The 14,799-nt window shown below is 40.2% G+C and overlaps 1 protein-coding gene across 1 annotated transcript in view; it reads right to left on the bottom strand.

Moving 5' to 3' along the window:
• Positions 1 to 14,799, bottom strand: part of rasa2 (RAS p21 protein activator 2) — a 32,556-nt gene that overhangs the window by 5,675 nt on the left and 12,082 nt on the right. The window contains exons 5-22 of the mRNA XM_006799912.3: positions 14,461 to 14,537; positions 12,278 to 12,361; positions 10,066 to 10,138; positions 9,896 to 9,966; positions 9,225 to 9,326; positions 5,256 to 5,409; positions 4,990 to 5,138; positions 4,572 to 4,686; positions 3,883 to 3,957; positions 3,594 to 3,717; positions 3,008 to 3,114; positions 2,817 to 2,900; positions 2,602 to 2,679; positions 2,447 to 2,520; positions 2,063 to 2,169; positions 1,297 to 1,379; positions 776 to 984; positions 60 to 163 (exon numbers count right to left, since the gene is read on the bottom strand). Coding sequence (XP_006799975.2) covers positions 60 to 163; positions 776 to 984; positions 1,297 to 1,379; positions 2,063 to 2,169; positions 2,447 to 2,520; positions 2,602 to 2,679; positions 2,817 to 2,900; positions 3,008 to 3,114; positions 3,594 to 3,717; positions 3,883 to 3,957; positions 4,572 to 4,686; positions 4,990 to 5,138; positions 5,256 to 5,409; positions 9,225 to 9,326; positions 9,896 to 9,966; positions 10,066 to 10,138; positions 12,278 to 12,361; positions 14,461 to 14,537 — 1,870 coding nt within the window. The remainder of the gene's footprint in view (positions 1 to 59; positions 164 to 775; positions 985 to 1,296; positions 1,380 to 2,062; positions 2,170 to 2,446; positions 2,521 to 2,601; positions 2,680 to 2,816; positions 2,901 to 3,007; positions 3,115 to 3,593; positions 3,718 to 3,882; positions 3,958 to 4,571; positions 4,687 to 4,989; positions 5,139 to 5,255; positions 5,410 to 9,224; positions 9,327 to 9,895; positions 9,967 to 10,065; positions 10,139 to 12,277; positions 12,362 to 14,460; positions 14,538 to 14,799) is intronic.

Here is a 14,799-nt window from a genome sequence, read left to right on the forward strand (position 1 = left end):
CATTTATATGAACCATACCCTGCTCTCTCTAATGAAGCATTTCTGAAAACAATACTGACCCTCCATGCTCTGAAGCTTTGTATCGTTTGCTGAGAGGAGTGAGAAAATTCTCTCTGCTTCTCGGTCACAGTCTATATCCAGCTGCAGGTTGGCCAGCATGGTGCTGAAACAGGAGAGAACAAAAGTGTAGAGAAATCAGGAAAAAGCAGCAAAAAAGGAAACTCACAAACTAAGAAAAAAAACTTAAATACATGCATCTCTCCACTCACACACATCACTTACACTACAGACGTTAGCATGAAAGTGCACCATCTGACTCATCTTTGTAAACTTGCTAAACATCTACAGAGGTGGTGAAGAAGATCGACAACATCAGAGCAGCTAAATGACGGTCCTCAAAGTCAGTAGCTGATAAATGAAATCAAACACTTCTCAATTAAAGCTCAGTTTAGTCCCTACAAAGCCTCTTCCTTATTGAAAACTTCAAACTTAACCTGCTTTGATGCCACGCTGAAAAATCAGCACACCTGAAAAATCCTGCTTTAGAAGTTTTCTATTTTCCATTTGAAATGTCCTCATAACATGAGATAATGATTAAAAGGTTAAGGTTTGCTTGTGAGCACCTACACAGTCAGTCAAACTTAAGACCAGCAGGCAGTTTTATTAAGCGTTTATTGTGATCTGCAACACACGCCCCACAGATGGCAGCGAGGATACTAAACCATTCCCCCCGCTCCGCCCCTCGCTGTGGTGTTGATGTGGAGGAAAAACTCACGTTGTGCAGGGCTTGCAGCCTGGAGCGTTGCTACTCAGGCTTTGGCAGCACTGCCAGGCCCCGCTGGTGTAGTTTGACGGGTGGAAAGTGGCCAGGCGTCCCTCGTTGCAACGACTGACCTGGCTCAGGACCTCCAGCCACTCGCTGGCTTCCACGCAGTTTCCAGCCTGGACGTAAAGAGGCTTCTCAGAGTGGACCACCTGAAACATCTGACGCAAGACAAACAAAGTAGTTAAACTAGGATGTGACCGTTTCATTCCCATAAAGGTCATTCTGAGCGCAAGAAACAAAGCGCCCCTCTTCGCCAAGACAGAAAGGACTGAGGCATGCGATGCCAGCAACAACAATATTGTCATTTCTGTACTTCATTTGAAAGTTAACGTGCCCATGAGACCAACAATGCGCCGTTTTTACTGTTAATAATAACAGGAGGAAGTGACACTGGCACTGACGTTTCCATTTTAAACGGGTAATACATGAGAAGTGATGACGGGGCCATGTGAGAGGGGGAACTGGCTTACATTTTTGCGGTTAAAGGCACTTTCATCCACTTTCTCCACCGCCCGGATATTTTTGACATTAATGGTGCGGTCGGCATCTTTCCCTGGGGAGAACAAGTCATTCTGTTAGGTTTACGCACAAACAGCCTCCAGTCTCCACAACATTACCGTTTAGGTTAAATAATGAGCAGAAGAAAATAAAACATTCAAACTTCTCCCTTGAAAGTAAAAGCTGCAGTTTTTGAACATATTTTTTGGGAAATTCCTTGAAGACAGTTTTATATTCCTATCAACTGGCTCCAATGATTGATGATCAATCTTATTATCACACCCTCTCTTTCTGACAATTTACTGAGCACTCGAAACTTTCCTTAAGTATCACAGAAAGGCAGTATTTAATCTGCAAAGCCCTCAAAAGATGCATTTCATTAATCAGCTGATGCAAAGTCAACACACAAGTAATCAACACAGGAAACTACAAAAACAAATCAGGTCATTGTATATGCTTATTGTCCAGTACTTTAAAAGGCATAAACAGAAAAAAAGTGCTTGTATGAATGGGTGAATGAGGCAAGTATAAAGTGCTTTGAATACTCAGTAGAAATGCACTATATAAAAGAACCAGTCCATTTAATCTCTTAATTTTATAAGTAATATATAAGCAATTACTTTAGCTCCATCTAGTGCTAGTATCGGGAACTTAGCATTGCGTGTAACCCGTGCATACGTGTTTGTCTCATTCGTTTTCATCATATTCGAGTATGAGATTACAGTAAACTGGTCTCACCTTTATGTTTGTGGTAGGAGAGCTCCCTGTTGGTCAGTCTGAGCCATCTCTTCTTAAACGTTTTCATTCCAGGGGGTTTTCTCCCCTGAGCACGTTTCTGTACTTCCCTATAAAAGGACAGGCTAAAGGTTCAAATCTGAGCTGAACTACTTGAGGCAAAAAAACATAAGTACAATTTATTACTTCAGAGTAATCTTTATGCTCAAATAATGTAATTTGATTCTTCTAACAGGACATAGTGAACGCCCTCAAACGGTTATTGTGTCAGAAAATTCACTTGTTGTTTTATGCCTAGTGCAGAACTGATGCCAAAGCTCCCCTCAAGGCTTCTTTATTACCAAGTGAGAGTTCTCAATTCTGCCCAGACTTGAACTGAACACTCACCCCTCCTTGAGAACGACAGCGTCTTCCAGCCCACTGGACTCTTTACTGACGTTGGAGGAGATTTCATCCAGAAACTGGAAACAAAATGATAACAGCCATTAGAAATGATGAATCCTTTTATAGACCTTTGAGTATGTGAGGGGGGAAAAAAATACCTTTTTAACTTTTTCGATACACTTCTCTTCCTGGAATGATTTGAAGAAGTCATACATATAGGTTTCTTTAAAACTGGACTAGAAAGAGAAAAAACAAAGTGGGTTTAATTAGCATAACAGGAAGAAAATGCATTTGGAAAGTGCCTCTGTTTGCCAATTACTATAAAGTGGACAACACGTAGCTCACACTAGAATTTCAGCAATATAAATCTTACCAGCTTTTTTGACAAGCTACCCCAGCTCCCGAGAGTCTGAATGGTTTTTGAGATGAGTGTGAGCGTCCGGGAAATCTCAGGATCCTGCAGTTACAGAAAATGTACAACGGCACCGAGGTTTAACCGACTGAGAACGTAAACTGCATACGCTCACTGGTCATTAGCGCTGAGAGTGGGTGACGTGTACTTACAGGATGATGGGAACGCAGTTGAAAGGAGTGAGGAGAGAGAACAGCAACAGCAAAAAAGCGCAGAAACACAAAGCTGCTGACGGCTGAGTACTGAACATGTGGGTCGCCTGTGGAGAGGAGAAAGAAACAACTGAGAAACCAGCAAATTCAATTCAATCGGCAAAAAAATGGCATATAAAATAGAGATATTCTATATGAGAAAAGCTCAAAACTGTCAAAATAGACCAAAACCTCAGAGGAATGTATCGAGCACCTTGCTGAATCTATGCCATGAAGAATTAAGTTAGCTCATAAGGCAAAGCAAAGGTCCAACCCAGTAAAATCAAGGTGTAAGCAATGAAAAGACTGGTGAGTGTATATATAAATATATAAATATGCCAAATATCATTTGGTTTAATATACTGCTGTGGACTACTAAGGCATTTAGCCAGCAGCAACATCGCAATCTGCTAAAAGCCCTGCATAATTTTACAGCAGTTTCTGGAGTAAAATGACATTTACGTCACAATTTACACACCTGCTGTGGGTGTGCATATAACCTTTTGTCACAGCAGTTTTGCTTTTTAACACTGGCTCTATGTTTTACCTGGAAAGCGTTTGCAGGCCAAATGCCTCAGAGACCTGAAGACGTCACACATTAGTGGTGGGCAGTTAGAACTTGACTGGGTGATGGAGGAGAAGACTTTCTGGACGTAAACTTGCAGGTTTTCCTGCACAGGTAAAGTAAAAAACACACAACAACTTAGCATCACTTTAAAATGTTTTAAACAGAAGCTAAAAAGTGGATAAACACTTTTTTCGCAGTTTTACGACAAGCAAAGCTTCAATTAATCCTGTTACAAGACTGATAAATCTAGTGAGATGGGTGCACTTACCTTGTTGACCTCTACATTGTCACCTTCTTTTAGTTTAATAGGGTCTATCTCACAGGTTTTGTTGGATTCACAAATCTGTTAAAGATACGAGGGGAAAAAACAAAAATCAAGCAAGCAAACAAAAAACAATTAGCTCAAACCAAATCTTTAAATTACAAGTGAACAAGAACTGAGATTTCCTGCTGTGTGGAGCTGCACATTTATTCAGATTTTCTTGAAATTGGAGGGACACCAGCTGGACACGGTGAGTGAGAGGAGGGACTGAAGGCATTTTCAACCCCAGCTGTGTCTTTTTGCTTTATGTTGAAGAACTCAAATTAACTAGCAATTGTAAGTCACAGATAAAAGAAAAGACCAAGTACACAATAATGCACACTCTCTAGATACAGTTGCAAGAAACTGTGGTAATTACAGTGGCCTTCAACCTGTACATCTAGACCAGTGTCAACAAGCCAGACAGGATTAAAAAAAATTACAGTTTTAAAACCGTTTAAAGGAAAATACCCTGCGCCTATCCAAACCCTCCAATTACATCTGCACATCTGCAGACTGAGGCTGAAGGGCAGATGTTTAAGTGGATTTTTCCATTCTAACCCCAGTGATTCATGACTATTCTGGCATCGACACAGGATGCGTGTGTGGGCGTGTGTGTGTGTGTGTGTGTGTATGCACCTCCTTTTTACTCATACCTCATCTATTACAGGCTTCAAGGTGACAGATAGGTAATTCTTTCCCACAATCTTCATCATGTCATCGATGCAGCGCGTTGCCAGCGAGTTGCCACGGAATATAGTGTTAGCCTCCCTGTATGGACACAGATATTCCACAGACACCAATTAGACTTTATTTTATGACTAGAATTTTTAGGAAGTTTCAGAATCAAACCGTCTGAGTCAAGACGAGTAATTAAAACCACATTCACTCTTGAAGCTCTATTGTATTTTAGAGCTGCTTCCTGTTTTATTGCATTAGTCATAGCCAGAAAGTTGAACTGTTTATTAGGGAAAACACAGCGTGACTGCAGTGCAGTAACATCTGTTTGCATGTTTCTATCCGGTATATCTACTTGGCTTGGTGTAAAAAGGTATGTGCCAGAGGAGTACTCACTGAGTGTTGTCCAGCTCCAGTGCTGCCACAGCAGAGACAAAAGGCACGAAGCGATTGTTGTGGAGCAGCAGTCGGACCATCGGCAGAACGACCTCGTATCGCTCTCTGCAAATGTCCCCCAGGATGTGTGCTGCTGATGCTGAGATGGGCTGAAGAAGGGTGAGAAAAAAAGTGAAAAGAGAAAAGACAACAATATCAATCTCTGCATCGTCTCAGTGTGGAATTTTCTCATCAGGATTTGCTTCGACTTAAAGCGTCTGTCTCACCTTCACATCTGGGGATTTGAGCAGCAGGGTGCAGAGTGGCGTGTAGCAGGCAGATGGCAGCACTGTGTCTTCTATGTAGGTCAGCTTCAAACGCAAGGATCCTAAATCATCAGACTTGGATTTGTTGCCGTTCCCTTTTGGCTGAAGGAGATACCTTATGGGTCACAATAAGAGAAACAACACATTACTGTGCTGTGACTAATGAGTCATCCTCTGAACACATGGAACCTGCGACTTATCACATAACCGAAACAGAAACCAGATAACTGAGTACATGTGTGTCAGTCACAGACAGCCTGGACACTTTCCATAAAATATTAACTCTACAACACAACCCACCTAAGATTACACATAATTTAAAAAAAAAAAAAAGCTGATCCTGCTTGTTTGATACCAACTGTTTAACACATTACAGACCAACTGTACCAGAAAAAAGCAGCAAAACGAACACTGAAGCTTCCAAAAACACTTTACAGGACAGAAGAAAGCATCTTCATTTGTCAAAATGTGCTTTTATCCAATGTCTTATCTAAATATATGATGAGTTGTGCATATATACTCACGCAGAATACAGTTGTTGGAAAAGGTTAGAGTCAAACACAGAGTTTAAACCTGCAATATTTTTTTCACCCCTCCACAGCCAATTGAGGAAAGTGGAAACAGATTTTGAACAAAACAGCTGACATGTTATTATCTTCGATGCAGATAAAGATCGAGAGCTGCTTATTTGAGCACGCAGCAGTTTGCATCTGGTGTGCATCCATCCAGTTAACTTAAGACTTCCTAGCTCTTTGTTTGAATGCACAAACTTCTAGTAGAGATGCCAGATTGTTGTACATGTACTACAAAATTGTGGGAGCTCCACACCATCTGAGCATGGTACGAAAATATAACTAGCAGGACAGCAGGAATAAATAACAGACATGAGGAGTATATAGACAAAACAGGAGGAAGGGGCACAATACAAAGTCACACATTAGAGGACAGGGTTGAGAAATTGATGAGGGTTACATAGGCCATGACTGATATTGGTGGGTGCGTGGGTGGCAGGGATAGGGTGCGGTGTGGTGGAGGTGGGAGTGCTTGTTTATAGTGGGGGTGGTCCAGGCAAAGAAGCAGTTTATGACCACTAATAATTAATAATTAACACCTAACACACTCTCCCATTTTCATAAATTAGTAACAGCCACTTTAAAGAGCAGATGAAGTAACAACAGAGATGCATGAGATCCTCAAAGTGGGAAAATATTAGAAAGACAAAAACAAAAAAACGCAACACTGAATCAACCAGGAACTGCAATCAGCCGATTCCCAGTGTACTCAGCTCGCACCAGTGACCCTCTGACAGCCTCACGTCTGATTACAAGCCACTATATCTCATAAATACATAACATGTGCACAGTGGCATATTCACAGCCACAAGCTTACACGGTGTTAGCACAGATGGTCTCAGCTCTGAGTTCGGCAACAAAGTTCTCCAAAGTAAACTGCGGGGGGACCACCACAAAAACGATCCTAACAACAAACCTAATCAGACACTTAAATCAACCTAACTTAAGTGAACAAGGACAAGTTTAAGAAGGTAACAAAAGAAAAGTGGTTGAACCTATCCAGAGGTCAGAGCCAGCCAAGAGCCGGCAGCTTCAGTATGAGCAGAACGATTAAAGCAGTTAGGAGAAACATTATGGAGACGGGAGAAAAAGAGAAGAGAGTTGATCTCCGGTTATCTAGTGAAGTTATAAATATATTGGAAAGTTATGGAAGTACCTGACATTTATTTTGTTCTATAAATCTACTAGACCCTGCTTTTGTCTAGAAAGATTATACATGTCAGGTACAGAAACTTATTTTCATTTCTTTGCAGTAGCACAAAACTTTATACTCAGTTGTTTCAGCAAAAGAAGATCCTGTAACTGCAGAAACTGTAAAGGTTTTACAATTTCTTTTACTATTTAAGAAAAAAACAAAATCAGTGGATAAAAGCTGATTAGCTTGTATGTGCTGGTTTTAGAAAGAAAATCGAAAGTGGCAAATGCCGGTATCAGAAAAAGGGAAATTTGAAATAAGCCAAAAAAGTTCAATGGGTGCATCTTTAGAAAATATATATACTATAAACATGAAATAGAGTAAGTATCAGGAATAGTGCAGTAAATATGCAGCATCACAAAGGATTTAAGTCCACTTTACAAAGGTTTTAAGCAATGAGCATAAAATCTTGAAATGGAAAACAAAACCATGATAAATAGATTGCAAAGCAAGACGATAAACTGGAGGATATTTTACAGCAACAACTGAGAAAAACCAAAAAAAGAGGTTTCTAAATGCTGCTAAGTACAGATATACCCACCTGTTTATCACACTATATAAACTAAACAGCCGTCTTTGCTACACTGCCAATTCTTTCCTGCTGGTCTAACAGCTTTCACTTAAAATAAGAGCAATTCAATCATTAGGCTTGTTTAACAGCATATAGGGGTGTAAACCAAAGCACACAAATATTTCAGCTTTATCTCGACATAGGCATTTAAAATGTTAAGAAAATGCTTCTGTCTTTATTACAGGTATGTGCCTAAACGAGGGATGATTTAACTTTGAACCCCTTTTTCAAAACAAGGGGAAAGAAAATCTTAATTTGTGAGGCTGTTCAACCGCTAATCGACGGTTTTGGACATTTAAATTAAGAAAGAAAAGATCAAAATGACCAAAAATCTGGACTTGGGAGGAAAAGTCTTTTTATAATATCCATTTAGACGAGGGGTGGGGGAACTCCAGGCCTCAAAGGCTGGTGTCCTGCAGGTTTTAGAGGAGTCCTTGATCCAAAACAGCTTTTAAATTACTTCCTCAACATGTGTTGAAGTTCTCCAGAGGCCTGGTAATGAACTAATTCAGGTTCATTCATTTGATTCAGGTGTGTTGACCCAGGGCGATATCTAAAACCTGCAGGACACGGCCCTTAAGGCTTGGAGTTCCCCCACCCTTGATTCAGAACATATTAGTCAGCCTAGTGATCAATAAATCTTCCTCCCATAGTGCCTGCACATCTCTCCATAAGCCAACAGGTGGGGTAAAACAACATTATACATGTCGAGTTGGCCTGCAGTCACTGCAGGTTTGCCCGTAATCCCCTTGATCTGTAATCACTGCACACAGACAGAGACACTTTAACAGATCACCTGTACCCAACACTTTTTATGAATGCAACATGGACGACTTCCAGCATAAACACAGGACATGAGGCACTGCCACCATGCATAAGCCACCCACGCACTCGACTCAAAGCCCTCATCTACTGACAAACTGCTATCTGGCGTAATCCCACATCTCCTACTCTGACGCAAAGCAAGGAAAACACCCACACAGTGGAAAAACTGCTGAACTATGAGAAATCTAGGAAGAGTTTTAAGATCACCTTGTAAAAGCAAGAAAATGCAACAGACATGCAAGACTGGGTTCCTGAACAGTGAAATACCAAAGGCAGCGGCTCCACCTTCCAGTGTTTAAATAAATAAAACAAACAAAAAAAAAAAAAACCCTGTTTGGTAAAGAGGAAGGTAATCAGGCCATGACAGATTAATGATCACGTTTTTGTTTTTTGTTTTTTTTCCCCCTAGTAAATTTTTAAAGGCACAGACGCACCAGACTGTGCTGGATTTAGTCAAGCACATATAGGTAAAACTGACCCTTCTGAATCTATTTTGGAAAATCTTTTAGGAGTTATGTAAACAGGAGGTAATAGGGGTGTAAACCAAAGCTCATGAACATTTCAGTTTTATCTCAGTATTGCCATTTAAAATGGGAAGAAAATGCTCTGACTTTATTACAGGCATGTGCCTGAAGGGGGGGGGGTGATTCCACTTTAAACCCATTTTCAAAACAAGGGGACAGAAAATCTAAATTTGTCAGCCTAATGCTCAATAAGTATGCATAAATATGTTTAAAGATAGCGAGATACTTCCGTCTGCTCCTTACCAGGCTTTGTGAATGTGGTCGCTTTGTAGGATCTTGACAGGGACCCGTGTTTCCCCCAGAAAAACATCCTGAGCCAGATTCTCATTGTTCCACAAATCAACTCTGCAAAAAAGGGGAAAGGATGTGGACTGAAAGAATGTTTTTCATCTGCAAATATACAACTGTTACTACAAACTACATGTACAAGTAGCAAGGCAAAATAAATGTTGCTCTTTGTGTCTGTGTGTTCAGCACAAAACAACCACCCACTTCAAATATGGCAAAAAGGGCTTAAAAGAAAAATCGCTACCAAGCGGTGCTTACCTGCTTGGTGCATAAAAACCAATACAATGTGTGCAATGACACCACCTCAAATCCAAACCGCAACACCATGCACGAGTGTTTACCTTCAGCTCTGACTAGTCTTACCCAGTGAGCTATGAATCCACTGTGATGGAAGCCCCACATTTCCTTAACCAGAAATCAAAGGCTCTCCATCAGTAGTCAGAATACACCAAATAAAAATAGTTTTTTGTTTGGGTTTTTTTTAAACCTGAAGTCGTTAAGAAATTCTTCTTCTTTTGTCAAGACTATAAAGGGGAAGCATGTACATGTATGTGTGTGTGTCTGTTAGACAGCGAGAGAGTGTAAAGCGCACACAAAAGGGGGGGGAAAAAACCTTCAAAACGCACTTGATCTCAAGTTTTTCGATGTCCTCCTCCTCCACGTTGAATTGAGTCCTCCTAGAGTAGGACCGTGTGACCTGCAGATGAACATGTCACGGTTAATATATACAATTATCAGCTGTAACCAACAGACCATTTGAAACCTATGATGTGGTAACATGTGTTACAAGATTTACCTCAAAGAAGAAGGTCTCTTCAAAATGAGGGTTGCTGGTTTTCTTCTTTACCTTTGTTTTCTTCTGATCAGACCTTAGGGGAGACATTACAGAAACTGAATGCCATTTTCTCCGATAATTTAAGGATTCAGCTATGGATATATTGAGAAGAAAAGGGGAAGAGAAGCATGTGACTCCTATCGCACTGTCAGGGAGTGACTTAAGATGACTAAAATGTAATCTTGCCATCTGTAACAAGGTTCACGACGGTGGCAAGCTGTAAGTGGATGCTCATAGTTGAGCTCATAGTCTTCGTATTCTTGGAAAGTTTAGTCAGCTCACTCATGACATTCATTAAAAAAATAAAATAAAATAAACATTTGTTTAAACCAGAGTCTAGTTCAGAGTCTTTGATTTTGATATTGTATTCGTTTCAAGAGAGGTGTGGTTTGTTTCAGAGAGTTTTAATTTGTTTCAGTCTTTCTAATCTTACAATAGCACAAAATCTCTGTCTCATGTTTGCTCTTTGTCTGCGAGCTCCTCCTACACGATCAGGTGTTGAGCAACTAAACCTGGCACGCAGGTACAGCTCACGCTGCTCGAGGTTCCTAACTATATCAGAAATCATGTCATCATGCCTAGCAACTAAAAAGACCTGCTTTTAGCATCTATAACATGCATCCTGTTACTTTCATTCATGACAAAAACAACTCAATAAAACAACTTTAAATTCACAAAAGTTGAATTATAGATGCCTAATAACAACCTTGAAAGCATCTATCTAAAAACACCCCATTTCCAGCATGTAAAACAACATCTACCACCCCATCTTGGTGGTTCGATTCCTGTCTGCTCCAGTCAACATGCCAAATATCCTTGAGCGAAATGCTAACCCTAAGTTGCTCTCCGATGCATCTACAGGAGCATGAATGTGTGTGAATGTTAGATAGAAAGCACTTACTTAGAAAAAGCATAGAAAAAGGTGTTTGTATGAATGGGTGAATGAGGAAAGCTGTTTAAAGAGCCTGGAGTGCTCAGGTAGTAGAAAAGCACTACATAAGAACCAGTCTATTTACCATCTACTGGGAAAAAAAATCTCAATGAGATTAAATATACCAGTTTGCCAACAGCACAAATACACCATACAATGCTGTAGCATGGGCATGTGCTAGTCTTTATAATGGAACGGTCAATGGATTGGTTCCTTTAAAGTGCTTTTCTATTCTACTTAAGCACTTTATGCTTTACGATTAGCAGATGATCCGCTTTAGCTTCAGAGCCAAACTGACCCCAATAATATGGAGGGTACTTGCTAGGAGCAAGATTTAAGAAAGTCCAAACAGATATTACTTGTAAACGCTGAAAATGCCCCACAGAAGGTTATTAGAATTACCTAAAATTAAATGAAACGATTTTGTGAACTTTCAATAACAAAAGAATATTTAGAGGAAAGATCCTTAGTCTTAGTATTTTTTAGTTTGGCTCAAAAAAAAATAAATAAAATTTACAATTTCCCAAGGAGGCTTTGATGGATGTGTTGTTGTTTTTGTTGTTTTAGTTCTAATACCTGCACCGATTTTCCTAAATCTTACTAAATATTTCCTCCATACAAGGATAGTTTAAAAACAAACAAACAAACAAACAAACAAACAAACAAACAAACAAACAAAAAACAGACTAATACAGTGAAACCAATAAAAACGTTCAAACAATAAAAACTAAACTGAAAAGAAATCCACTCTGGAAATGAACTGAAACAAAAAAAAAAAACAAAAAACATAATAACTCCCACATCTCAAATATGTGTGACAAAGCCTCTTCAGGCAGGCTGAGAAAGACTAAAACTAACAACATTTGTTGTCTGTTTGTACTTTATTTTAAGTCAGCTGTGCAAGTTCACGATGTTCTTACAGTTAGTTAAAAAGAAAAACTACTTCAAACTTTTTCCACAATTAGCTTTAACCATAACAACCTTGGTTTAGACCGGGTGTGCTCCTAAAGATGAGAATATATGTAGGGACCTTACGCTTCAAGTCACACTGCACAATATTTCTGCACATATTCCTCAGTAGTTTTAAAGGCAGTGTGGAAAACCCGTGCACTGTTTATTTCAGGAAATTGGTCATTACTTATGTGATTACACAAAGCTAAAAAAAAGGAACAAACAAGCTACTTCTATATTCTGTAACACACTAAGAACTTATTTTGTTATCTGCGCGAAATTCAGAGTTACCTGGCAGGTCCGACAAGTGACACGGTAGCATAGGGGTCACAGTTCTGCCCACTGATCAAAGGCAGCTCCTTGCACTCAATTATCCTGAATAAAAACACAAGAAAAGAGAAATAAAATAAAATAAAGGCAACTATATTATACCGTTATAGCATTCTTGTTACATCTTGTGATTCCACCTTTCTAAACACTGAGGAGCTGCTCACCTTGGACCAAAACCGTCAATATTTCACACAGTAACACTTTGACAGGCCCTAAAGTGACCCAGACCTTGGGAGAGATTAGCTTTTAATGCCGTGCCGCGGGTGCGTGAATGGTAAATAATTTCTTGTTGGTTCAACAGACGCCTCAGTGGAAATGCTTTTAGTGTTAAACCTTGTATGGTTTGCACTACCGGAACAATAAGAAAAACACCCCGTCTTCAAAACAGAAACCATAAATGCTTTTGCACATTAAGCTTAAAGACATAATCATTAAAAATGTCATTGCATCACCTCATTTATTGTTCACGAACCTGCTTAGTTATGTTAGATCTCAATGACTTTGCACCAAAAGAGGAATCAGGCTCAACTTCAAGCATACACTACAAACCAAGTTTATATAGTATTGTATTGGAAAAAACAAAAACAACATGGAGCGTGAACTATATTTAAATGTAGCACTGGATTCTAAACTAGATTACAGTAGATCATTAGAAACTCTGACCTCATGTTTGACTGGCGTCACACAAGGATCTTTTTAAAAAAAACAAAACAGGTGTTTCAGGTGACAACAGGCACTGTGAGCAGTCTAAACAGGATGTGGCTGCTAAGCACAAGTCAGCAGAGAATAAGAATGAATTCAGCCTGCTATGCTAAGCGGGGCCGGAGGGAGAAGCCAAGCAGCTGAATGCAAAGATGTTTGTGTATCATCTTCAAGGTTGTCATAACAATATTCCCTAAAGCCTCACTCTTACATCATTTTTAACTCGACGCGATGCAACTTTGCTCCGATTATCTTCTTGCAACGGGACGATGAGCCTCACGCCCTTCGTGGACTTGTCTGGTTGACCCGATGGAGAAAAACAAGAGCAATTACGCACAGGTGACAGTGAGCAGGCCGACGGTTTAAGCAAACAATCCGATTCGAACACTGAATGACAGCAGCAGAAAACCACAGCGGTTGCAGAGTGAGAAGCGCACGCTTCCTGCTCAGATGCCATCACTTCCTTCTCATTACCCTGCTCTCCAAGCATGAATGGTGGGGGTGCAAAACAACATACGTAAACAGCAAGAGGTCTGGCATACACATGCACATACGTGTGTGTAAATTTACATGCTCAGCCTAATCTGTCAATGGGCGCTTTCTTTTTTTTCCCCCTCTCTCTCTCTCAACATCCTCCCACGTCATTATCTGCCCTTATATCGGTTTGTGCTTGTGAAAACTGTGTGATGTGAAATGTACAGCTCGGAAGTAAAGGTGAATGATAAAGGAATATTGTGACACACTTAAAACCACACAAAAAACAAGCTACCGAGACCCAAGATTAGCAAGCAATACTGAAACTTTTATCAATGATGACTTTTTTTAAACACCTTTAAACATATTTCTTTCTCAAACAAGTTGTTGCTCAGAATGAGAAGTGTGGACAGTCAGTTTAGGATTGTATGCTGTGCGCTATTACTCAAACTTTTACCGTGCATGTGAATATACATACGGGTGGCTGTAGCTCAGGTGGCAGAGCAGGTCAGCCACTAACCAGAAGGTCGGTGGTTCGATCCTAGGCTGCTCCAGTCTGCATGCCAAATATCCTTGGGCAAGATACTAACCCCATGTTGCTCTCCGATGCATCCATCGGAGTGTGAATGTGTATGAATGGTAGACTACTTAGCACTTAGGTCAGAAAAAAGTGCTTGTGTGAATGGGTATGATTGGGTGAATGAATTAGTTGTATAAAGCGCTTTGAGTGCTCAGACAGAGTAGAAAAGCGCTATATAAGAACAAGTCCATTTACCATTTACATACACGTAACACCTTTTATGTTGGAGACTTGTTTGGCTGGGCTTAATGTGAAGGTTTGATCTTTAGCCAGTGAAAATACTCACTTGACTCAAGCTTTGGAGTTCTGTCATGATTTCCCTGCAAAGTTTCAAACTAACTGTACTCACAGCACACTTGACAGGAAACAAGTGACTCGTAGAACTCACCGGACTGATATGTGTTGGCCTGTTGATCCGTTCTCTGTGATCACTTCACTCAATCGCATCTCCAGGTGAACCTTGCCCTGTTGACCATGAGGAGAGGAGACGTTCTAAGAAGTTACACATTACTCAGGCCATGAGTCTACAGTCTTTAGTGAAGGCACAAGTCAAAAGTTATGTAGGCCGTAAACAAGATAAAAATGTGGCTTGCAGTACTGATATGCAATACTTTTGCACACCATGTTTATTTGTTACCAAGTTGCACATTTCTCTAGCTGTCATATTTCAAAATGGGTTCTGCTTATTCTCCAAGACCTGCAGTCCTGCTCCACCTCATACTCTGTC

The sequence above is a fragment of the Neolamprologus brichardi genome, chromosome 14 (genome assembly GCF_056152115.1).
Source record: "Neolamprologus brichardi isolate AB-2024 chromosome 14, ASM5615211v1, whole genome shotgun sequence".
NCBI lineage: Eukaryota > Metazoa > Chordata > Actinopteri > Cichliformes > Cichlidae > Neolamprologus > Neolamprologus brichardi.